This window comes from Genypterus blacodes, unplaced genomic scaffold (genome assembly GCF_046128005.1).
Source record: "Genypterus blacodes isolate CSIRO-AG114 ecotype Tasmania unplaced genomic scaffold, CSIRO-AGI_Gbla_v1 ptg000055l_1, whole genome shotgun sequence".
NCBI lineage: Eukaryota > Metazoa > Chordata > Actinopteri > Ophidiiformes > Ophidiidae > Genypterus > Genypterus blacodes.
This window is the reverse complement of record NW_027466867.1, coordinates 7,226,506-7,250,852: the sequence shown is the minus strand read 5'-3', so window position 1 is coordinate 7,250,852 and position 24,347 is coordinate 7,226,506. Positions and strand designations below refer to the sequence as shown.

Below are 24,347 nucleotides of genomic sequence, written 5' to 3'. Positions count from 1 at the left end.
TATATCTTATTGGTTTAGATCTTTCCCCTCTTTTCACCCCGACTTTCCCTCCTCACTCCTCTTCCTCCTCCTCCATTGCCATGTCCTGTTTCATTTTCGCATCTTCCCCTCTCTCCCCCTCCCCCTCCGTCCTTCTGTTTCTGCTTAAAGTCCCTCTCTCCCGCTTTCTAATCATGTTTGACAGTGGCTGTAGCTGATACACTGTAGTGTCCATTATAATTAATGGTGGGTGAAGCCAGAGCAGATGTCAGTCAGCTGTGTGTCGCAGCTCTGCCCGTGCGGTGTATCACATTAGCTGTCTAATTATACTCTACTGTAACTGACTGATCTTCTCATGCTGAGCACATCTGGGCACTAACAATCCACTACAGCAACAGTACAGCATTCCGGTGTGTATTCTGTATGCCGGGTTATAAACCTCTGTTGCATTTTCGGTACAGGTCTAGATTCAGGAGCAGATCCAGGAATGTTTCAGTCATAGCTTTGGAATATTTATCCGTGTCTGTATCTGTGTAAGGAATTTTCTCCTCAGACGGGGAAGAATTGCTGGAATTCCCCTGCTGATGTCATCCACGCTTTGCCTAAATTAAGATAACATTCAGAAGTTAATGGGTTTTTCCCAGTACAACTGAATTATGTCAGCTATTTAAGTCTGCTGAGTCATTTATGGTCATCGTGATGTGAATCCACCGCCTGTCAGAGACGGGGAAGCGAGATCACAGATCAAAGATCACAATAGAGAGAAGGAAGAAGAAATAGGCGACAAACATCAGTGTCCGCTTGGATCTGATACAGAAATGCTTTGAGATTTTAATAGGATTTTAATTGGATTACTCTAATAAAAGAACACCGACTGTAAGATCTGAGAACTGGAATTAGTTTTGGTTCTGATCTGTTATCTGTTATGAAAACAGAGGCCCTATCAGCAGGATATTTATATTTTTAAGAGGATATTTGGGCTGGACCTGAAAGCAGCTCACATCATCTGTCACTGCTTGTCATCTTGATGGCCGACGCTGCCATTTTGGGTCGAAATATCAAATATCAAATATACACACACGTCTCTCTTGATTCATTGTGGCCAGAGGCATTTTTCCACTGGAGGCTGAAAGCTTTGGTTTCTTGTCTTCGCTCTCTCCACTGTCTTTCATCTACTTCGTCTCCTTGTCTGCGGACGGTTGGACGAGCAGTACATGCCCAGTCAAATTTAATCAATTCTTTCTTGATGAGTTCGACCATGGATGCTGCACCGAGGGAGAAAGAACGAGAGAGAGAGAGAGAGAGAAAGAACGAGAGAGAGCGAGAGAGCAAGTCTTTCTCCCTCCCAGAGCCCCTCTTATTAATAATATTCATTTGATTCCACTGCCAAAATCTGTGTCATCATCAGTGGGTAATCAGTAGCTGCGGGGATATGAGGCAAACAAAATCCCCTTATTTGTGTTGCAGCTGATTTTTTTCCGTCTCGCTGTCACATCTCCTTCCTCTTTGCCCTCGTGTCATACTTTTCTGTTGCGGCCTGTCTCTCTACCTGTCTGCGTATTCCCCGCCCGCTTGGATCTCTGTCAGCCCGCCTCTTTTGCTCTGTCTATATCTGTCACTTGTCATCTCTCCAGTTGGTTCCCTCTCTCTGCCTCTCCCCCGCCGACTCACAGTTTGTCTGGCATCGTCGTCCCCGTCTTTCATGTATCTCCTCCTCCCCCCGCCGCCGCATGGCTCCCAGCGGGATGTGTCAGGAGCTGCAGTGTGGGAGTTTTACCTGCAGGGGCTCGTTTAATGAGGCGATCTCCCCGCTGTACTAATTACCAAAATAGTCCCCGGTTGTCCTGCTCCACCTGCATTCCCAAAAGCACCAGCCTGGGGGGGGTTCAGCGATTCCGACAGGGGAACATCAGGGAGGAGTCGGCAGGTTAAGGTGGAAGGCCTTAAGTCTCCATTACCGGGGCCTCCTGCTCGCCATCCTGCCTGGTGCTGCTCTAACCTGACCTGCCCCTGGCCTTCATCTGGGACTCGTTTTAAGGATGAGTGCAGATTGGTAATTTACCGGCCTGAGTAATAGCTAAGTGAAGCAGTTAACACATCGGGGGGGAGGCTGTACGGATGCTTTATGACTTATTAGATTAGTAGCAGAGAAGCACCAGTACTAATAAAACCTCGCCGAATTACAAGCATTTGTGAGGTTAGGAAATATTGACCCATAATAAAGGATGAAATCACACAGCGTGGCCGTATTTCTGCTCGTTTCTGGAGCCTCAAACGGGCCCCGAGTCAGCTCTATTTCAGCCCGCTTTATTTTGTTGCCAGATATTTAAGTCTACAGTGTGAAGCCTTGTTGGGATGTACATCAGTTTGAGTCTTTTACCGTGGGTATGTCTGTCTTTGGAGGAGACTTAAAACATGTGAGAAATGCGTCTGTACAGAATAGGAAAGGATCAAATTAAAGGGCGGATGAATGGGTGACATCACGCGTAGTTTTGTTGCCATATATGCTCACAGAAAGACCTCCTTGCTCTGACTAAACTTGTCGTTCCTAAGGAAATGAGTCAGCCGGCGCAGTGCTGACATGGTGGTTAAATCTGCAGCACAGCCACATCCGTGAGAGCCGTTAGCTTTGTATGGGATCAGCTCCCTCGGGCACAGCGTCCTCCTGAGGAATCTGTTATCATCAGTCCGACAACCGAGCCCGCCTGAAGACCAGAGTCGCCTTAAGGCCGCGCTGCTCTATTATTCACGGCGCTCCGAGCGTTAAACTGAATGGACGTGAAATGTGACATACTGTACCTCCGCCATCGCCGTTCACAGGCTGGTGTCTCGCCGAAAGGACCTAATTAACTTTGTAATTCTTTCCATCTATGAAGCTAATGATGGAGAAAATGGTGACGGTGTAAAAAACGGAAAGGATGGAACTTTCTGCACGACTGTTAAACTCTTAAAGTTCGGCAAATGTGCAAATAATGACTTTGAGCTACTTTGAGTGAATAGACACGCATGCATACATCAGACATACACACCTTTGCCTCAGCGCCTCTGTCATTAACTTATCATAAAGCTGACACACACGCCTCCCTGTCTTGTCTCTTTGCAGCATCGCCGTGGGTGTGGGTTTCTATGGGAACAGCGAGACTAACGATGGTGTGTACCAGCTGACCTACTCCCTGTACAATGCCAACCACACGCTGGGCGGTGTGGACAGTCTGGTAAGTGACACCCCCACACACACACAAGCTCACCACGAGTGTCATGTGATACACACACACGCACACACACACCTCATATTCGTCGGTGAGTTTGCATCTTGTTGTTTTGGTTGTTTTGGTTGTTAAGTGTGTAAGTAAAACGCAATGGATGTTTGTGCAGCAGATGAGACACATCTGGTTAGAATGAATGAAGGCTTGAGATATGCTTTCTGTTAAACACACACACACCCACACACACACCAGAAGAGCCAGCAGCCTCAATTCAGCCTGCTTTTAAAAAATTGTTCGACTCCTTTTGTGGAACATACAAATTCAATACACACATGCACGCACACACACACCCTTTTCTCCCAGACACACAACACACATGCACACACACGCTCACACACACTCCTTGCCTCACTTCCCCCCTCCCCGAGCCCTGAAGGCCTGAGCCGAAACAAAGAGGCGTCCTGTGTCTCTCTGTACACACTTTGACTCTTGAGTGAATGTGTAAAATGCATTTTTCTATTTTTATCCGGCTAATTTTCCATCCCAGATAACAGAGACACCCAAACATGGCGAATTTCACACTCCGGGATGAGTCCTTCTGCTCTCGTTAGACTGTCACGATGTCAATGCAGACAAATCTGAGAACATAAAGTTAACTTTGCATTAAATTATCCAATCTAGGTCGTTCTACTTTGTTAGTTTGTTGGACAGAACTTACAGAACATCACACTGACAAATCCATCCCGCGTGCTTTTCCACCAGTATTATGTGGTCGAGTCCTGTTAAAGTCAAGTACCTTGCAATAGTTGTGAAGCACTTGACACTTTTTTACGTAGTTTACAGTCGTGGATGTTTTTATTGGCCTGATTGCGCTCGACTGGAATACCAAAATAGGCCACTTTGCTCCTTTTCAACCCGACATCCGTCATCGTAACGTGTCAGAGGCGTGTTAATGACCAACCATGCGTTTGCGCCTTTAGTTCAAGGGGTTTGATGTCAAATAGCGTCACGTTCGTTGTGTTGTTGCACCCTGTGTGAGACCAGAGCTTAGCCTCGCTCGCTGTCGTCAGCGCCCAGGCCGCCACTTCCTGTCAAAGAGTCGGGATTAAGTGTCCATCTGTGTTAATGGAGATTAATGCGGTGCTATGTGAGCCACTCAGAGCAGCGCCTCAACACACACACTGAAGAAAAAGCGTATTTACTGCCGCGCTATGGACTTCTTAAAGGTTTACACTAATGGCTCGCATTCTGATGGCGAGCAGCGCCCTAATTGATGTTGTTCATAAATCATTTATACTGAAAACATGCACGAGTCGCGACATGTGAGATGAGAGGAGATCAGAGCTGCTGTGGATTGTCGACTTACACAATTTACTCCATATAACCACTTGCTAAACACACTACCTACGGATAGATACGTCTCTCTGTCAGTTCCACTCAGTGGGAGCGGATGTGCACCGTGGCGTCACATTAATCTTGTAAAGCACTTTGTCACACTCATTTCTCAAAGCGCTAATGAACATGTAACTTGCATGAAAGCGTGTCACAAGCGCCTTTGGGACGCGACGATGTGTGTGAATCCGTGCGAGCAAAGAAATAGACGCATAGATCACGCGGTGGCGTTCATTCAGAGTCGTGTGCATGTCAGCGTGTTTGCATGTCGCATCATTTCTACAGCCGAGGGTCGGGACTTGACCCCCAACTTCTCTGCATAAAATCCAATGACGACGCTTGGCCCCTGAGGTTTGTCTTGAAGGCACTTACAGTCAACGCTCCACACTTTCACTTTGAACTATCAGCTGGAGCAGTTTGTTGATTTATGCACCGCCACAGTTTAAAAAAAGGTGTTGTTTCATTATATTATACTTTAAAAACCCTCAATTTCATTTTTATATGCTTTATTTTATTTGTATGCTTCTTCATTCCTGTCACACACATGAGTATACAGTAACCTCACTTGCATGTTTTAGTGTGTAGGAGGAGGCAACAGTGCTGACCACCAAGCCACTGCGTCTGTAAGTGTTCAGTCTCTATATCAAACTAGATGTGCAAACCTGCGTCCTTGCCTTTCCCTGTTTATGTGCGTGTGTGTGTATGTGCGCTTGTGTGCAATGTGCATGCATAAGTTCATTGCATGCCCGCTATAGACTGTTAAGGAGCCGAGTGCTTGAGCAGGACAAAGAGCCCAGTGTGCCACACACAGTTCCCAGTCTCCCCCCACATAATCAACCATGAGCCCAGGAGACAAAGCCCTTTGATGGGGAGGAACATGGACCAATGAGAGCCCGCCTGATTGGCAGAGGCAGTATTGAGATCAGTATAGAAATCATTGACAATACAGGCGTCTTTGCCCTCTGGCCCACACAAATGCCTTTTAGCTGAGCTGCGAGAGAGTTTAGAAGCAAATTCTGCATCGAAACTCAACCGACTATACGAGCGGAAAGGAAGGAAGTCAGACTTATTATCTACTGTCGATTGTTTCTCCGCTTCTATTCATCGCTTGATTAGTTATGGTCTGGAACATATGCTTATGATGTGTTTACGACCACACTTACTCACACGTGTGCGTGCACAAACACACCTTTAAGGCTAAGCGGGAGAGGGAGAATGTGAAGAAATCAGCGGCGCAATTAGGAGATATTCCTTCAAATTGGATCGCAGCCATCGGCAGTGTGCATAAATGGGAAACCGTCCAGCCGGGATGCTTCATCTGTGGTGCAGTCGGACTGATTTCAAGAGTTTAGTCTAGCTAATAATAACTCTATTGTTTGGAGTTTGGTGTTTGGCAGCCAGGAGTCGCTTGGTGGAAAAGGTCAGCATCTGGGTCAGTCACTCAGCATAGTGTCAGAGCTCTAACATCGGTTGGAAGTTGGCCTGCTGTATAATTACAAACGCTTAATAAGCAGCTGACAGGTGTGTATTTACAGCTATATTCAGCATCTGTGTGTGTGTGTTTGTGTGTGTGTGTGTGTGTGTGTTCAAACTCTGATCCTGGTTGGTGTCCAGAGGTCACAGAGGGACGGCATTCCTTGGTCGTTACCTCAACATCTCTGCAAAAAGCCCACAAGCCCATTTTCATCTCTCCTCAGCCTCACAGTTGCCAGTAGTTGGGCCTTGTTCCATCTCTTGCTGCAAATGTAAAAGAAAATGTCTTGTTAAATGAAAATGTTATTTAATAAGTGTGTTTCCAGGGAGTCAGTTCAGGTTTTATGACTAATGGACACTGTTTACACTGCCTGCCTGCTCTCCACCAGCTGGATTTGCAGGCTTTTACAAATGAAGTGAAAGCACTGACACTGGGCCAGAGGTCATCTCCGTTTCCAAACCACTTCCACCCAAACGCTGCTCTGCATGAACCCTCAATCACTGGGCCTGAAGTGTGTTGAACACTCACAGTTTTGGAGCACTTCCTTCCTCCGGTCAACAATCCTCGCCATGCGGGCCGCCGCTTTTCCGAGTCATGATTTATTTTTCGCTCAGCATTCCCATCTTTCAGCAGAAATCCCCAGTAAGGCAGAACGAGGAGCGCTCAAAAATGTTCTGTCTTTGCCAGGAAAGGGTATATATGGATATATTTTTCAAGAGAGACATTCTGCTGAGCTCTCACAGTGATGAAGATGGTGTCTATCTTTGGGGTAATCTCCCCAGTAAGGGACCTCAGAACCATGTTCCATTTCACGCTCCATCTCCTCCATTCAATTTTAATTAAAGCCGAGGCACTGGGAGCAGGAAGTCATATTCCTTTACATTTAGCTTTGCACTTCATTTATCCGTATTTTTCTGTGGTTAACTGACTGAATGGCTGCTGAGGGACTTTTCCACTGTGGTGGACGCACGGGGCTGCACCCAGCCACAGATACCTCAGACTGCTAACGGTCAGCTCCATGGTGCAGGGGCTTTAAATTAAAAATGGGTTATCCTTCCGCCTCCGTGTTCCTCTCGCCCCAGAGTCTCCGTCGAGGCTTTCGCTGACTGTGAGCACTGACATCTACAATTCTGCCAATCAAATGTGGAAAGTTGGAACTGCAGGATTTGATTTAAAGCCTTTATTCATTAGGGAGCACAGGTCAAGAACGTCTCCAGCTGAGTTCGATGTCTTGTCCAATTCCCTCCTGCTTCTTATTTCCAATTCTAATGCTGCTACATTATCATTCTTGTCAGATTTACATTATATTCATGGTATTACATTTAGTGTTGGGGGGTTGGGGTTAGATAGACAGTCTACTGTGGCAGTAATTACCTCTGCCATGGAGGCTGTGTTTGTGTCTGTGCCCGTCAGTTGGTTGGCTTGTTTATTTGTGAGCAGGGTTGCTGATAAGGTCCTGAACCAGCATTGATGAAACTTGGTGGAGCGCTTAGTCACGGCCAGGGAGAGAAGCCATTCAATCGCAGCCAATTCTAATCCAATATTAAATAGAAGACACGTTTGGACTTGATGGTACCGGGCTTAATTTATATGTGGCAACTTCACAGTCAGATATCATTGTTTAATGGTGGGACTTTCCAAACACACCTGCCGTGGTTGTTGATAGTTGATATAAGCATCTTTTCAGCAGAATTGCTACTTTACTGCTTCATCCTTTTGCCTAAGTCAGATTCTAAATGTGCTATCTGACTGCACTAGCTCTCGCTGCTGTCAGCCGTAGGCGACTTCTCATTAGTCACAGTCACACTTACGTCATTTATCATAGTATCTCATGTTTTTGTTTTTGTTAGTCGTTATCCCTCCAGCACGTTGTAATGAATATCCAAACAGCGAAAAAGGGATTTGAGTCCAAACGCATTCCGCTGCAAATCGTTTGTTTCGGAAAGATGCGAGACAGAGAATGACTCTCTCGGAGCCTTCAAAGCATCAGGCTGGCAGAGACAGAGTCATAATCTCTTTGATCGGGGCCGGATCGGTTCCACAGCGAGGAGGACTAAGACGAAGACAAAGAGCGGTGGAGCCCGATTGGCGCTCTCCCTGGGCGTCGACAGATAAGACGCTCTCAAATCAGATACATTTCTGCATTTCGCCCATCTGTGATTTCATCTGCTCGATCTGAGGAAGACGATGTATCGACCAGTGATCAGATAACAAACCACAGCACAACAGAGAAGAGTAATACATACATAAATAAACATATATACAGATATTTCGGAGGGTAGTGTAAGAAAAACAACTCTGTTCACAATCACAACTGTCCACTTGTTCCCACTGTAGGTCTTTTTTGTTCAAAGTAAGACAAATTCTTGCAGATAACGGGAATTGAAGCAGAAATTGTCATTCATACCTCTTAGACATCTGCAATATTTGCATCTTTGCTTTAGGGGTGGATAATGGGGTTATTTTTGCATATAAACACAACCCACACAATGCACAACTGCCTTCCGTATCTTCTCCCATTATTTCCTTCAACCTACCTCAATCTCTAGCGAAACAAAAAAAAAAGGAAAAGGGAGAATCGGTGACACTCAGCTGACAGGTTTTTGAAAAATAATGCAACACACAACTCCAGGTGCAGAATGCCTCAGAAACACGATGCAAATGTTTTCACAAACCTCCACTTTCTCATTTATTCTCCCCAGGGCTTCTTCTTCTGCCCGCTTATCCTCTCCTTCTCCTTCTCCGTTTTCGCCTCAGGCACACCGGCGTAGGCCACACATTGAATGCAAAACCAAATAATTACCCCCCCACCACACGTCTCCTCATTCTCAGCCCCTGTCGCCGACAAATATAGAAACAACAAGTCGTCTCTTTTCTGAATTCAAAGCACCCAAAGGCGGAATGAGAGCATTTTTAATTATCAAATAGCAGGATGTCCCTGTGAATGTCGTTTCCCTGTAAACAACCTCTCCCTTGAAGCAAACACAGAGTAATTAAGCCCAGAGAGGATTGGTAGTGCTTGTACAGTAGATGATCACTCTACACATATTTGGTTTTGCTGCGTTAGGTACTGTATATTCTCACGTGTCAAAGAAACGCAGTGAAGATGTTTGCTTGTTTACTTCTTGAGAGCTTCACTTCTCCTTGGGGGAATAATTAGTGGCAGTGATGATTCGGGTTAAACAGGTAAACACGCGGAATTACTTTCTGGTGAGGGTGGTATCCAACGGTCGGCCACGGAAGACACAACTCTCACCGCGGCAGACCTGCAATTCCACCCCAGATCACTCGTTTTGTGGCTGTGATCCAAGCGGAAATCGAACTCGACCGGTTGCTCTGTGTTCCAGTCCGCCCCCACACTGTCCACACTCAGTTCACTCTCAACTTCGGGTTCAGTTCAGTTTTTTTCTTGTCAGTTTCTTGACAGTGAAAGTTTTCTTCTTGACAGTAAAAGAGTTTACACAGGCATCCACACATGCCGGGCATTCTGCGATTTGCTGCATTACTGCTTTCAGAATAAAAATGTATTAAAGTTTCTTGGTTTGTTTAACATCCTTGACTATTGGATTGTATCTGGTGTCATTCCATCCATCAACTCTCTCAACCTTTTATTCAAAAGCAAGTCATCCAATGCTATTTCAGTCTGTCTTTGTCTGACTTTCACGTTTGGGATTCCACTCCCATCCACAGCACTGCAGCACTATTCATCCCACCGTTTCTCCTTCCTCTCCTCCAGGTCACCGGCACCATGGGCGGCATGAAGAGCGGGCTGCACCAGCACCTGGCCAGGCTGGACGAGATCTTCGCCACGCGGGACGACTACGTGCAGACACTCCAGTTCATGCAGCAGATGGCCGACAATGTGATCAAACAGCTGCTGGGCCTGCCCGACTGGGTAGACGCCGATATGGACTTGGCATCCATCGCCGATCAAACCGCATACGTGGAATACTACAGGTGAGAGGAGACTGGAGCAGGAAGTGAGGGAGTCTGGCTCACAAAGGGGGGCGACCAGCTGCTCCGTATGGTCATAGTCAAGGGTGAGGCTGCAGCCACGGGATGAGCGGGCTGGAAATTGGAATGAATCTGAGGCTGAGGGGACCAAATTCCAGAATTCCTACTTAAATAAATAATTCATGTTTAGTTCTATACATTCTGTGTACATCATGAACTGAACACATCACATGATATCCAGTGGGTGGAATGAAGCAATGTGGCCTTGTGTGTGTGTGTGTGTGTGTGTGTGTGTGTGTGTGTCAGCCTCTTTGGTGAGTGTGAAATCCATTGTAGAATGACTAATCTGCACACGGTTTATGGGACGTTAGAGAGCAACATCCTACGGAGTCGTTATCAATCAGATTATTGACCACAATCAATACAAAGATCCTAACAACACAATGCCACAGCCTTGGCAGCTAACAAGCACATGGCCGTTTTCCCTCTATGGGCCAAGTGGTGCTTGCTTTGCTTGGAGTTGACCTACAATAACAGAAAGGCTGGTGTGTACAGTAGTATTGATCTGTAATGTGACTCCTCTACCAAGCCAATAAGTCTATCCTCCACATAGCTCCATACTAATAGACTAGCCTGAGACTAGACAGGCAGACAGACAGACAGCAGAATGTTAAAGGATTCATGATGTCAGCCTCACTACAACAGCGAGTCAAATAATGTGTGTGAGTGTGTGTGTGTGTGTGTGTGTGTGTGTGTGTGTGTGGGGGGGGGGGGGGGGGGGGGGTGTGTAAAAAGCCTGCTGCGAGTGTATATAATGACATCTGCTGAAATTATAAAGTTTTGACAAAATTGAAGCTGCAGCTGGCAACGTCTCATCCTGGTTTCTACTGTAAGTGGCACCATCTGTTTGAATGGCAACACACAGAAATCATTTGATGTGGTGTGTATGTGTGTGTGTGTGTGTGTAAATCTCCTGAGTCTTAGTTAGGGGGGATGTTACTCATTATTTCATATCACTACCCTGCATTTACGACGCTAAGAATGCCATAGACACAGACGCCATCCTGCATCTTGATGCTAAATTTAACCTCACGCAAAGATGCAAGCAGCCGATTGTGACCTCTGACCAGTATTGTGATGTGTGTAAAGATTGAGAAACACACACACACACACACACACTCACGAGGCTGAACAGATTTGATTTTTAATATTCAATTACTGGAGGATCTGTTTTCTCAGCTCTCCTGTCTGTCAGTCGGCCTCAGCAGGGACCCCGCCGGCCTCGGTGCGGGAGGAATAAATAGACGAGGGCTTGATTGGTAATTAGATGCAGCTGCCACTGCTGCAGCACCAGCCGCCCCTGAACACTCTCGACCTCGCTCGACCGCACCCTTACCCACAAATGCACTGCCAACCTTTCAAACCGAGCGCACATTCTGAGGAAGCCACAATCGTAAGACGCATTCTTCTCTTATTCGTGTTTGCATCAAAGCCCCGCCCTCCATTTCCCCCCTGTGCAGCAGTGTTGTTTGCCCGTCATTCCATTTTAGATAACCTGCACCAGTGTGGCATTAGTGTCACCCGAGATCCTCTGCGCGGACGTTAACGTCAGAGAAACGACGCAGCAAGGAACAAATAGCAAAGAGGCGGTGGCGAGGGGCAGAGGGTTTACGGAAAAGGGAAAATCATGAAAAAGAGAAATTATAGACGAGTACACGAGTACAGAAATAGAAGAGAGAGCAGGTTGAAAGGGGTCGGATCACTCTGATGGATGCTCTTGGGAAATGGAAGAGAAGACAGAAATGATAGAAATCAGACAGTAGGGCGTTTTAATGGAGCGTAGCAAAAGTGTAATATGCCCCCTCAACCCATCACCACCGCACACACCACCACCACACACACCACCAGCTTCCACAGCATCAAATATTCATCACATATTGTTTGGAGCCCATTCATTATTAAAGATCTGGACAGAGACCCTGTGTCCGGTCTCTGTCCATGTGCTGCTCCCACAGCACATGGACACGCACCGGATACGAGTAACGCAACAGGAGACACGGACACACACACACAGACACATACACACACACACACCCTCTGGCAGAAGTTCATATATCGGCTGAAATGAAAATAAGTTTGACATCTCTCTCTCTCTCTCTCTCTCTCTCCCTCTCCCTCTCCCTCCCCCTCCCTCTCTCTCTCTCTCCCTCTCTCTCTCTCTCTCTCTCTCTCTCTTTACTCTTTGGATTGAACTGACTGAACAGAACTCTAACTCTTGAACAGGCATTTTCACCCTACAGCAATTAAAGTCAACAGTGCTGATTGTGTCCCGTGTCTCTGCTGTCTGTCTGTCTCTGCAGGTGGCTCACGTACCTGCTGCTCCTCATCCTGGATTTGATCATCTGCCTGCTGGCCTGTCTGGGCCTGGCCAAACAGTCGCGCTGGCTCCTCACCACGTGAGTTTAATGTGCCCTGTAAAAAATGGAGCTATTTACAGAGACGCGAGCTATTCCTGTCTCATGGGAGGAGGCGCTCGCTCGCATTTGTATGTGTTAAGTACACATCAGAGACAATGCTGCTTGGGAGGAAGACGAGGCTAAACGAGGTGGGGGGCTGGTAGAGGAGCAGACTTAAAGGCCGGTTCCGCCGTGGTGAAGGTGACGTGTTAACAGCAGCGTGTGATGTAATATTCCAAATACAGTTCTTCGGATGTGACATTTTCACAAAGGGCTGAAGTATCCGGAAGGTTTCTTGCTTTTTTTTCCAGGTGGTTACAGATGAGCGTGCCTGACTTATGCGCAGAGAAAGCGAGGGAAATACACTCAAGGGTATGAAGGAGGGCTCCTATGATGCACCAGGGCATGATGCGATGAATTAGAGAGTGTAGATGGATGGAGCCGAAGTGTGTTCCCGTGGGAAACGGCCTGTGACGAGGAACGAGGCAGCTCACCATTGTGTTATGTCCCTGTGCAAACACTGGCCTTCCAGTGCCATTGTATGTCAACATTTGGCCTTTTAGCTTTGGCAGCGGGCTGAACTCACAAAGAGCGTCCTCCGTCCCAGATCGAGACGGATTCAAAAGGCATTTTGTGCCATTGGTAGTGTAACTTCCTGAAGATTGTTGTTGCAACTTAAAGGGCCTGTGTGGCAAACCGTCAATTAGAGATACGATGTCACTCCCCAGCATCATGAATTATTTAGCGTCGAGATGTATTTCTGGCCTTCTCGGGCGAGAAAGTGCTCGTAAAAGCGAGGCGGTGTGACACAATTATGACACACTATATTGCTTTTCATTGTATCCCCTTAAAGCTGCTTTTGAGACGTCGCTTTTCCATTATTTTGAGACACACTCTTTACATAAACGGAGCCGTAAAAAAACAGGTTTAACGACTTTAAAAAACAACAAATTGAACTTTCTCTGCCTCCAGTGGAATTTGATTGATTTTCCTCCTCTTTATTTTCACTGCGTGGACGAGATAATGTCAAGAATGTCCGCCCCTCGGAGGGAATACTCCTTATCCGCCAGAGTGGAAGTGATTTGAGGCATTGGGGAATAGATAATCTTCTCGGGAGGGAGGGGAGGGGAGGGGTGGGGGGCTTAGCGGCTCTAACTGGTGCGTACCACTGACTCCATGTGTGTCAACATGACGCAGAGGAAGAGTCCGAACAGTAAGCATTCTGTGTGTGAGTTCAACACACAGATAATGCGTGAGATGACCGAAAGAAAGGAGGAAGCACGGAATACTCTTTCACTCATTTTTAGCGCATAGTAGCTTTAATTGCTATATTTCCCACTCAGATTTGAATACAATCAGCTTTATGTGTTTGTTTCACTGGTGGGTAAATTATAGTTTGTGAGACACTTTTTCTTTTTTCAATGTTAAACCCTTAGAGGCTGTCCTACTGAGACGCAGACAGAACTCCAGCAAAGCCATCCGAGTGGCTTTTGCTTTGATAGATTAAAAATAAAAGCAGACGTGAGAACTTGAGAGGAAATTGCGCTTGTGGGAATGCAGAGGATCTCTCAGTTCATCAGTCAGCCCATTGTGTGTTTACCGACTGGATGTAAGCGACCTTTAGAGCACAGGATCGCTCTACATTCAGCTCAGAATACTACGATTACCTCGTTGATCTAATGCAGAGTGACTTGACTTCATCCTCTGCCCTGCCCCTGGTTTCCGCTTGATGTGCGCCGTATCAGATTCACACCCCGCTCAGTGAATCCCCTCCGCTCATCTGAGCACAAAACGGGATCTAGCCCTGCATGGTTGGGATGTGTCCTACTAGAACTGAGAGGTGATTAGAGGGTATGACTCCCGTTTGCAGTTAACCAGTGTTGTCGTTGTGTGAAACAGGGAATGCTGCTCCGTATGAAATTGAGCTTTTAGGGGCGGCTTTTAGTATGTAGCTTTACACCTATACTGCTGCTGTTTGTAGAGTTTGTTGAAATCCTCCCTACACCCCTGATAGGAATCTATAAATGGACTCTCCATACATATACAGTGTGTGTGTACAGAGACGACGTGTACAGAACAAACATGTATGCCAACCTGCCAGATAACAACTCTTACAGACTTTGCGGCTTTGACTCTGTTTGCTGTCTGCTCACTCGCCAAGTGCCAGTGTTCCCTCTGTGTTTGGAATCAAGAGGGGAGAGGAGGGGGAGAGCCTGGATCTTGTCTAGATGTCACAGAATTGGTGTTGAAAGATAAAAGGAGTAGTGTCGGGATGTGCGAAGAGAAATCCAGCTGTGGTCTCTATCTGGAATCATTGGTGACCAGCTACATGAGGGCATATCTGGACAGAGCCACCCTGGGCAAATTAACAGGAGCTTATTGGATTCTCTGGAGATTATTTCACCTAATGAGAGCTGATCAATCATTGGACCAGTGGTCTTGTCTTAATGAGTATGGATCTCCTAATTATACATGGACTATACCAGTAGTTGTCCCTCCCCCCCACCTCACCGGCGAAGAACCACTGGACTATACACACAAACACACACACACACAAATGCCCGCCCACGTCCCTCCTGATATAATTTCCAGATACTATGAGATCAAACGTTCTCGGTTTCCTGATGGTTACAGGAAGGATGCAGGAATCCAGCATCCACCCTGGGGTGTGTCTGTGTGTCTGTCTGTGTGTGTGTGTGTGTGTGTGTGTGTGTGTGTGTGTGTGTGTGTGTGTCTTCCAATCTAGGCCAACCGAGCAGATTTGTGCTCCCGATTGTGCAGTGGCGCCTCATGCGGTGTGTTTAGGCAGCACTATGAATTCCCCACAATAATAGATTTGACCTTTTTTTGTGATAATGTCGAAGGGATGACATCATCACCCCAGCTCCTCCTTTCCCCCTCAATAGCAGAGCGCCATTATGAAAATCATAACTGAATTAGCGTCACTGTATTCCCACTGTAGCTCGCTGATAAGAATATTTATTCCTCCACATCTCACATTTGGAGGTTGTGCTCCACCTCCACCTCCTCCTCTCTCTAATCAGCTGATTGGAGCGAGGGATTGTGTGCAGCTAATCAGCACAAATTATTGAACACGATCACCGTTAAACAGGACAAATGAGGTGAAACGCATAATTTGGTTTCATTCGGTGGAATTGCAAGCGTTGGTTAATTTGGAAAAATGTTTTGATGGGTTCCGGGATTTGATGAAAGATCCCGCGAGGACAAGCCGGTTCTTGATTCTTCACTTAGTCTGGATTTCTATTCAAGAAATAGTTTTATAGATATGTTATGCTGACTTTCGGTGCTTTGTGTCCCTGCAGGATGATGGTGTTTGGCGTGCTGACCCTGGTGCTGAGCTGGACGTCTCTTGGTGCTGAACTGGCCACCGCTGTGGTGAGATGCTTGGCCTGACCCCTGACCCCTCCTCCCCCTCCCCCCCCCCCCAGACCCTCTTTACATACTAACATATTAGTCTGCAATCCGTTCCTATCCCGGCTGACAGAGATGATGAATTACTGTGAGAATGGCGTGACTTACACACACTGCACTTGAGTGTGTCACAGCAGCAGGAGGGCTAGTTGCTGCCAGAGCGTCACACAACGTTACCACACAACGTTACCACACAACGTTACCATTTACCCTCAGAAACATATATATACAGTTTTGTAAGGGATTATCTTTTATAGCCTGTTTGAACCTTTTTACCCTCCGCTCCCTACATTTAAATGAGACTCTTTGAAGTCACAGTGAGATACAAAGTGCCCCTCTGTTCTTTCTGTCACCTCGTGGGCTTTTGATCACTCACATCCTCACTGTGGAGTATTATCGACCAATCCACCTCTCAATCCCAATCGCAGCTTTGGAATCCGATCACGCCGCAGCGGTAAACAGTTTCTGGCTCTGTTTGGGCCACAAAGAGGCTCCTAGAATGTGGTAGTGAACTTGGTATTGTTTGTCTCACCTGCCTGAGGCGTGTGTGTGTGTGTGTGTGTGTGTGTGTGTGTGTGTGTGTGTGTGTGTGTGTGTGTGTGTGTGTGTGTGTGTGTGTGTGTGTGTGTGTGTGTGTGTGTGTGTGTGTGTGTGTGTGTGTGTGTGTGCTGCCTCTGTCTCAGAGTTGCTGTTAGATCCCATTTTGGCGAGGACAATTACGATAGGAATCCGGCCATTAGTTGGTTAAAGATTCCTTGTTGTGTACTCTTGTACCTCCTTATCCTCGTCCTCCCTCCACAGCTCCACTTGAAGGCTGAAGTGTCTTGAAGGTAATTGCTGGACTCCGTAAGCATGCGTGCGTTTCCTACCATCGGCGTGTTTTGCAAAATGTTTGCACATGCTGCAATAGCTTGACGTTGATGTTGTTGCGCAGCCTCTCCGTTATGCTGCGTTCGTCTGTGTGTGTGTGTGTGTGTGGCAGGCTTCCGAGTCAACCTCTCTTGTCCGCCTGACAGCAAACAGCAGCACGACTTCAAATAGGACGATAATTGCTCATGCGGGGATTCTGACAGCTGTCCACAAAGCAATTACATGAATTAGCTTCACTGATTTCATATCGTCTTGTGAATGTGTGTGTGTGTTTGTGTGAGTGTGTGTGTGCACCTGCGTGTTCATGTTTGGACGTCTGCGGTTGGTGGGACGTCTTTGTTTTTTCCAGGGAAATCCCACTTTACAAACTAGCTCCTAAAATGTAGATGTACGTTGTATTCCTTGTTACTAACAAACTCTCCGGGGTTTGCTTAGGAAAGAGATTTTGCTTTGTGTGGAGTGTGTGTGTGTTTGTGTGTGAGCTGCTGGAGTTTGTCCTAAGCCCCGGGGACATTTAGCATTCACACAGCACAGCTCAGAAGAGACCGCCGCGCTTTAACCACGGCATGAATACAGCGGCCTAGATCTGTGCCTGGAACTAGAACAGAAGATTTCTCTATCACTAAACGCTACATGGCCAAAAGTTTGTGGACACCTGGATGAGCTTGTTGATGGAACATCTCATTCCAAAAAAAGGGGAGGTTACATCCTAAAACAACCAGAAGAAGAGGCAGATCAGTGTGTGTGTGAATCATTCTTCCTTCACCCTTTCAGGTTCTTTGGCACTCCATTATTTCTTTTTCATGCATTTGGAACAACGCTTTGATACTCTCACTGTTCTGTCTCATGTCGTGTTTTAGGGGACGAGTGATTTCTGCGTGGCCCCTGACAAGTTCCTCATGAGCCAGATCAAGGGTGTCATCGGTGCCGGTGAGCGTCATGGTGACAGAGGCTTTTAGTGATGAATAATTACCAGAAAGACAATTATGAGAGCGTTACACTGAAGCAGAGCCTGTCAGTGCAAGTTCAGTTCTTTTTAAGTGGAAATGATGGTGTGATAAGCTCATACTTTGTGTGTGTGTGTGTGTGTGTGTGTGTCTTTTCCGCAGATATCGTCCATTACTACATTTACTGCAACCAGACTCTCTCCAACCCCTTCCAGCAGGTACGGAACATGTTATGAACATGTTGAAGTTATTTGATTCTCTCCAACTTTCACTCTGGCAGAACCATCCAGCTGTCTCACCTCATTGATTCTCTCTCTCTCTCTCTCTCTCTCTCTCTCTCTCTCTCTCTCTCTCTCTCTCTCTCTCTCTCTCTCTCTCTCTCTCTCTCTCTCTCTCTCTCTCTCTTTCTCTCTATCTATAAACACAAAGTTAAGGTACTTTGGGCAAATCAGATCGGTAAAGTCAAAGTCGAGTAGGAAAGAAGGAAGAACAGATTGAGGAAATATGCGGAAGGATGACATAAGCTAGGGAAAGATGTAATGATGGAAATAACAAAGAAAGCTGCTAACTGCTAAGCTTGGGAGGAGCTCAGCTATTTTCCAAACACTGTCACTTTTCCGATAACTTACTCTCTTTTTCCACATGTAGTCGTGGCGCGTATTCTCACACCTGTCATGTGAGGAGGGACCTGTTGGTGAACTTTACCCAAAACATACACTCACACTCACACACTCAGTCATCGCTCTCCCCAGTCACCTTGTTTAGGCTTGAAATGTAGTCTGTGAATACATCCGTCACAATGCTAAAGGCAGTTTTTATTCTATGAATCCAGTGATTTGGATTCTCTCTCTCTCTCTCTCTCTCTCTCTCTCTCTCTCTCTCTCTCTCTCTCTCTCTCTCTCTCTCTCTCTCTCCCCTGCTCTCTCTCCCGGGTCACGACATCAGTCAGCGTGTAAGGTCGATTTCAGGGGGAGCTTTGGCAGCGCGGCTCAGATCTCATTATCTAACTCGTGTAGTCGTACCTTGGGGACAGAGAGAGTTCATCAGCAGAGGGCAGACGAGCGTCACCCTACCTGATAAACAAAGTCTCTGCGCTGTCTCTCTGCGCCACACACACACACACACACACACACACACAAACCTCACGGGTGCAAAGTTCACAAGCAAACAGGCAAATGCAGGAAATTACCTTAGGTGACAGGCAAACATTGAACTCTCTCTGTCCCATTTTACTTTGTATCTCTCTCTTTATCTCTGCTCAGATTGTGTAAGAGAGCTGTTTGAGGGCCTCATTTCCAATAAAGTGTCAAATCCAGGAAACGCTCTTATGTTTCCATGTGGTTCAGGAAATTGTTTGTGTCCTTGTTCCACTTAACATGTCATCTTACTGCGGAGATGAGACAGATTTAAATCATATGTTCCTGAGGCTTGGCTGTTCATTTAGTGTGGTTGAAGGTGCTCTCTGCCATGTGGGTCATGTTTATCCACTTACACACCCATTGTGGTGGATTGTTATGCCCCCTGTTGGTGAGACGACACAGCTACAAGCTCATCATGACGCTCAGACTGGGTTCCATTGTGTCCAGGCCTTGCACATTCATCTTCTTCTGCTCTATTTTTTCCCCCTGTGCGCTTTGTGTTCAAACCTATTTTCCTTGTTTTGCAGTCCCTGACCATCTTCCAGAGGTCCCTGACCACCATGCAGATCCAGGTCCAGGGCCTGCTGCAGTTTGCTGTGCCACTATTCCCCACAGCTGAGGTACCTCTCTCTCTCTTTCTCTCTCTCTCTCTCTCTCTCTCTCTCTCTCTCTCTCTCTCTCTCTCTCTCTCTCTCTCTCTCTCTCTCTCTCTCTCTCTCTCTCTCTCTTCTCCCTCACACACACACACAGTATGATGTTGCATTTTTCATACAAGGAAAGGGTTTTGATAATGAGACCTGGCCTCTCCGCAGAGAGACCTGCTCGGTATCCAGCATGTGCTTAACTCCTCTGAGGTCAGCCTGCACCAGCTGACCGCCCTGCTGGACTGCAGAGGGCTCAACAAGGTCAGTGCCCCCTTTTCTACCTGACAGCAGCACAACTAGGCCAAGAGCAGAGTCAGAGGCGAAAGGCTAGAACGACAGAACAGCGGCCTGACGCTGATGAAGCACGTGTGTGTGTCCTTGAATGTCCCACTGGCTGGCAGAAAAGCAGAGTAACAGTAGCGGTCTAAGAGCTTCGCTGTCTGTTTGCCTTCTGGCTTCAAATGTTGCAGTATCAGCCCACATAATAAAGAAAATTGTGTGTTTTCCCCGCGCGTGTGTAGGACTACCTGGACGCCCTGGTGGGGGTGTGTTATGATGGGGTGGAGGGTCTGCTCTACCTCTGCCTCTTCTCCCTCCTGGCAGCCTGTGCCTTCTCTGTCATGCTGTGCGCTATTCCCAGGGCGTGGAGACAAATCGCCTGCAGGTAAGTTCAGTCTGCCTTTGTGTGTGAGCGCGTGTGTGTGTGTGTGTGTGTGTGTGTGTGTGTGTGTGTGTGTGTGTGTGTGTGTGTGTGTCTGCCCTCATTTCCAAATCCTCCACCGCTCGCGAATGAGCTAACCTGTGTGTCTGTGTGTGTGTGATGTTTCAGATAGCTGCAGACGTGATTCATACATCTTCAGGACATGACACAGAGTCTGTCTTGCTGCCTCTTGTTTCAGTGCTTTGAAAATCAGAAGCTCTCCTTTATTGTGTTACTTTGTATTCATGCAGTAATGCAGCTTTTCAAATCTCATCTCAGGAGTTAATTGGAAGAACAGATAACCACCATTTTTATGACATTTTAAAACTTTTTATGGAGCTCTTTATATTCAGTAATCAGCAGGAGCTTATAAATGAATGTAGTATGTTTTGAATATCTGATGTTATGATTGTCATCTAAGCCCACAGATAGAAATGTTCTTCCCACTCTGACACTCAGATCATAAACTTCTCCCTTTTGTCGCTTCTCTAACCTGAAGATTTGATGAAGTCAGTCCCGTTCTTTGACGTTTCTCCCCCCCACACACCTCTAGGGAACAAGATTACGACGACATGGAGGACGAGGACCCGTTCAACCCGCGGGCCAGGAGGATAAGCTCGCAAAACCCCCACCACACCAACGTGCACAGCTTCTGCAGCTACAGCAGCAGCATGGGCAGCCAGAGCAGCCTGCACCCGCCCGCCGCCCCCACCGTCTCCAACGCGCCCATGTCTGAGTACATGTTAGTGGAGCAAATACGTGTTTTACTGTAAAACACATTTAAAGGATTTAGACTTGATTTCTCTCCTTCTCTCTGTGCTCCGCAGGAACCAGACGGCGCTGTTCGGGGGGCATCCACGGTACGAGAACGTGCCTCTGATAGGACGAGGCTCCCCACCCCCTTCGGTGCGTTGGGTCCTGAGTCCTTCCTGTGATGTCATTCTGAGCTAACCAGTCAGCTTTAGCCTTTGAAACTCAGGGAAACCTAATAGATTTATTTAACTCTCTGCTGTCGTCAACACCACATTTTCAGTATTTACATATAAGGAGACACTGCGGCGACGTAGTGTGCCTATTTCTGTCCTCCATAACTTATAAGAGGGCAGCTTAGCAAAGCACAGAGAGCAGAGGCAGAAGTAATGTGTTAAATATTTAATCATGAAGTGAGTATCAGCTAAGTCTCTTTTAGGCCGTGTTCCCACCAGAGATGACATTTTTACTCAACGGTTCTCTTCTCTCCCGCTGGGCCACTTTTGTGCTACGACATTACAAAGATTACATTTTCATCGGGCAGAGCTTCTCAATAACGTGGTGGGAAATATATTTACATCCAAACTAGGTGACTCATTCTTTTTCTGACAGTTGTAGCATTTTGGAGATATTTAGCAAGGACTTACCAGGTCCACAGATCCACTACTGAGCTCCTAGACCTTTGAATGGACCCCTCTGGATCCACTGATCTATGGTTCTATTTGGGGAATTTTCTTTTAGATTTTATTGTTGCATGCAAAACTTCAATAAATACCAAAATTGATCCATAAGAGTCCATTCAAAGACTTTTATGGACCTGGTAAGTGAATGCCAACAGATTGTGTCTTATTGTAGATTCACTATCAGTTTGGGAAATGTAAATTCTGCAAGACTGAATTCGATTTTCTTCTTTTAATGTTGTTAGTTTTGCTGTTAAAAGAAGTATTTATGCCGCTCTAGCATCATGCAGATGTGTGTTATATTTAAATTCTCCTTCCTTGCTACATTACTGCAACATTGTTTTCAGCTAACACCTTCTTTTATATTTTTTTTTTGTTTGTTCGTCATGTGTATGTATGTTTGTGTCTTTTCATTTTCTATATTTTCCTCTTTGTTTTTGTCGACATTTGGAGGTATATTCTCAGCAGTATAGAAACCGAGTAAGTCTTCTGCACTCCTCCTCCTTTCAACTCCTCAGGATTGACTCCCTCTCTCATCTCCTCTGTTGCATCTTTAATTCATTTCACGTCAGCATGGCTTTCTTCTCACACTTTTTGGTCCTCATCCTCTGAAGTCTTGTTTACTGACTAGTGAGGGTTTGTCGCCCCCTGTCGTTGAGAGGACGGGAGTGACGTCCCCTTTGAAATCCTCACTGTTCCTCCCCCTCCACCTTGTGCATGTTGCCCTCATCCAGTTCTATAGCCGGCCCTGCAGTGAGTAGAGCTATAGAATTCACTTTATCCTGATCCTGACAGATTCTGTTTAATTTACCGTAACTGTGACTGTCAGAGTGCTTGACATTGGTGTGTTCAGACAGTGGAGAGTTTGTGCACACGCCTAATTTAGTTCATCTTTAGTGGCATCAATCATGAGTAGAGCAGATGGAGTGCTGTGGGTCCCCAGGAGCAGGATTGAGAAACACTCATGTACCTCTATGTACTGTCTCTTTAGTAAATGTGATTTTCTTTCACTTTGCTCTTATGTATTCTGCTCATAACGTGTCTGTGTGTGTGTCTTTAACTCCACAGTACTCACCCAGCATGAGGGCCACCTACCTGTCCATGACCGAGGACCAGGTCAGACACTTTGGGAACGACTTCCAAGTGTAGACTCGCTCTCATCTCTCTCGTCTCTCCTCGTCCATCCCCCTCGAGAGGAGCCGAGTGACTCGCACACGTAAAGAGCGTGCGCCCTGCAGCGGTCACAAATCTCTTTGGTCCGGGACTCTAGCTGGAACAGTCTCTGGGCAACAGAACCAGATCAAAGTCAAATGTGGGAATTTGCTGCTGAACCTGAGCGTCTTAATTTGTTATTCCATTTAAATCTCTGATAGGAGTTGGAGAAAAAGTCAAACTTTGTCATCTCTACATGAAGTAATGCAGGGGGTCAAATCTGTCTGTGCTTGCTCGAGTCATTCACACGAAGATGGAACAGAAATATTGAAACGGAAGAGTGAAGAGCAACTTATAGAGCAATTTTAAGCAACATAACAGCATGTTCCTGTGCCTATAATTACTCTTCATCCCAAAGCCAGTTTGACAAGTAAATATTGATCTCCTGCTCAAAATCTGATTGTTTCCTCTATTCACCCCTTCAGAGCTTTGACACGAAGCACCGGATTACCGCAACACCTTTAGAACCAAGTCTCCAAAGAGAAACGTGTGAAATGTGTGACGGTATTCATGCCTTTTCTGTTCTGTACAGTGTTACGCTTCATGCTTGGTATTTGTGAAGCACTAGAGCCACAACTGACAGCACGTCACAGGGCGGGGGGGTCTGTATGTTAATATGTACATTGACACACACACACACACACACAAACACACCTGCAAGTGAAGCTTTGTGTTTTCGAATCACGTAGGGCCCAGCTTCTGTAAATAAGGTGTACGATAACAGACAGTTTGATTTATATTGGTTTTATTTTAAATCCTTTTCTTTTGTCTCAATGTGCCATTTTTATATATTTTTCTAGTTTGTTGTGGCATGTTACATGGGACCACTGTTTGTTTTGTTTTTTGAATATGTTCTCAGGTGTCATTAATTGATGATAACTGAGAGATGTCTTCTGCTGAACTGATCCACCTAACACACACACACACACACACACACACACACACACACACCTGGGAAGCTGTGCTGCTCTAATTAAGATTAATGAGAATATTGGAATATTTTCGTCGACAAATCAAACCATCCAAACAGTAAAATGTGTCTATGGACTAACAGTGTGTTTGTGTAGAGATTTAATACATGTGGTTTCTTTTATTAATGATTTTGATCATCGTTGGTTTCGGTGCATGTTACACTGTACAGCCACCCAGAGCAGTGTTTTATTTTGGTGTGTGACCTCATACTTAGAGGTCTTATCGTGAGTTGAATAAAATAGTTTTGAATACAAGTTGGTTCATGTTGAGATTCATTATGATCACCTGACTATAAGGACTTTAAAGTAAACATTTCTTTTATTCTTGTAATTCCATTAGATCGCGTCCGTAACTCTATCCTTCTCTCTGGCCAAGCTGGACACACAATGGGGCCTGGGGTGCCATTCACACGGGCAGTGAAGTCTGATCCCCAGACTGGACTTTCACTGACCTCTCCCAGCCATTCCTCAACAGCAAGAAGATATGCTAACACACAGGAGGGGAACTCTCCCAGTAAGCGTCCCATTAACAGACCACTTC

The 24,347-nt window shown here is 46.2% G+C and overlaps 1 protein-coding gene across 5 annotated transcripts in view; it reads left to right on the top strand.

The window, feature by feature from the left end:
* Positions 1–24,061, top strand: part of ttyh2 (tweety family member 2) — a 36,263-nt gene extending 12,202 nt beyond the window's left edge. The window contains exons 3-15 of one of the 5 annotated variants that reach the window (XM_076151846.1): positions 3,083–3,194; positions 9,788–10,008; positions 12,366–12,461; positions 15,785–15,857; positions 17,624–17,693; positions 17,873–17,928; positions 19,377–19,469; positions 19,662–19,754; positions 20,015–20,157; positions 20,747–20,923; positions 21,021–21,099; positions 22,077–22,103; positions 22,692–24,061. In XM_076151846.1, the coding sequence (XP_076007961.1) occupies positions 3,083–3,194; positions 9,788–10,008; positions 12,366–12,461; positions 15,785–15,857; positions 17,624–17,693; positions 17,873–17,928; positions 19,377–19,469; positions 19,662–19,754; positions 20,015–20,157; positions 20,747–20,923; positions 21,021–21,099; positions 22,077–22,103; positions 22,692–22,772 (1,321 nt within the window). In that variant the 3' untranslated portion in view covers positions 22,773–24,061. Of the gene's footprint in view, positions 1–3,082; positions 3,195–9,787; positions 10,009–12,365; positions 12,462–15,784; positions 15,858–17,623; positions 17,694–17,872; positions 17,929–19,376; positions 19,470–19,661; positions 19,755–20,014; positions 20,158–20,746; positions 20,936–21,020; positions 21,100–22,076; positions 22,104–22,691 lie in introns of all 5 variants that reach the window. The other 4 variants (XM_076151845.1, XM_076151844.1, XM_076151849.1 and 1 more) reach the window with 4 other exon arrangements.
* The last annotated feature ends 286 nt before the right edge of the window (positions 24,062–24,347 follow it).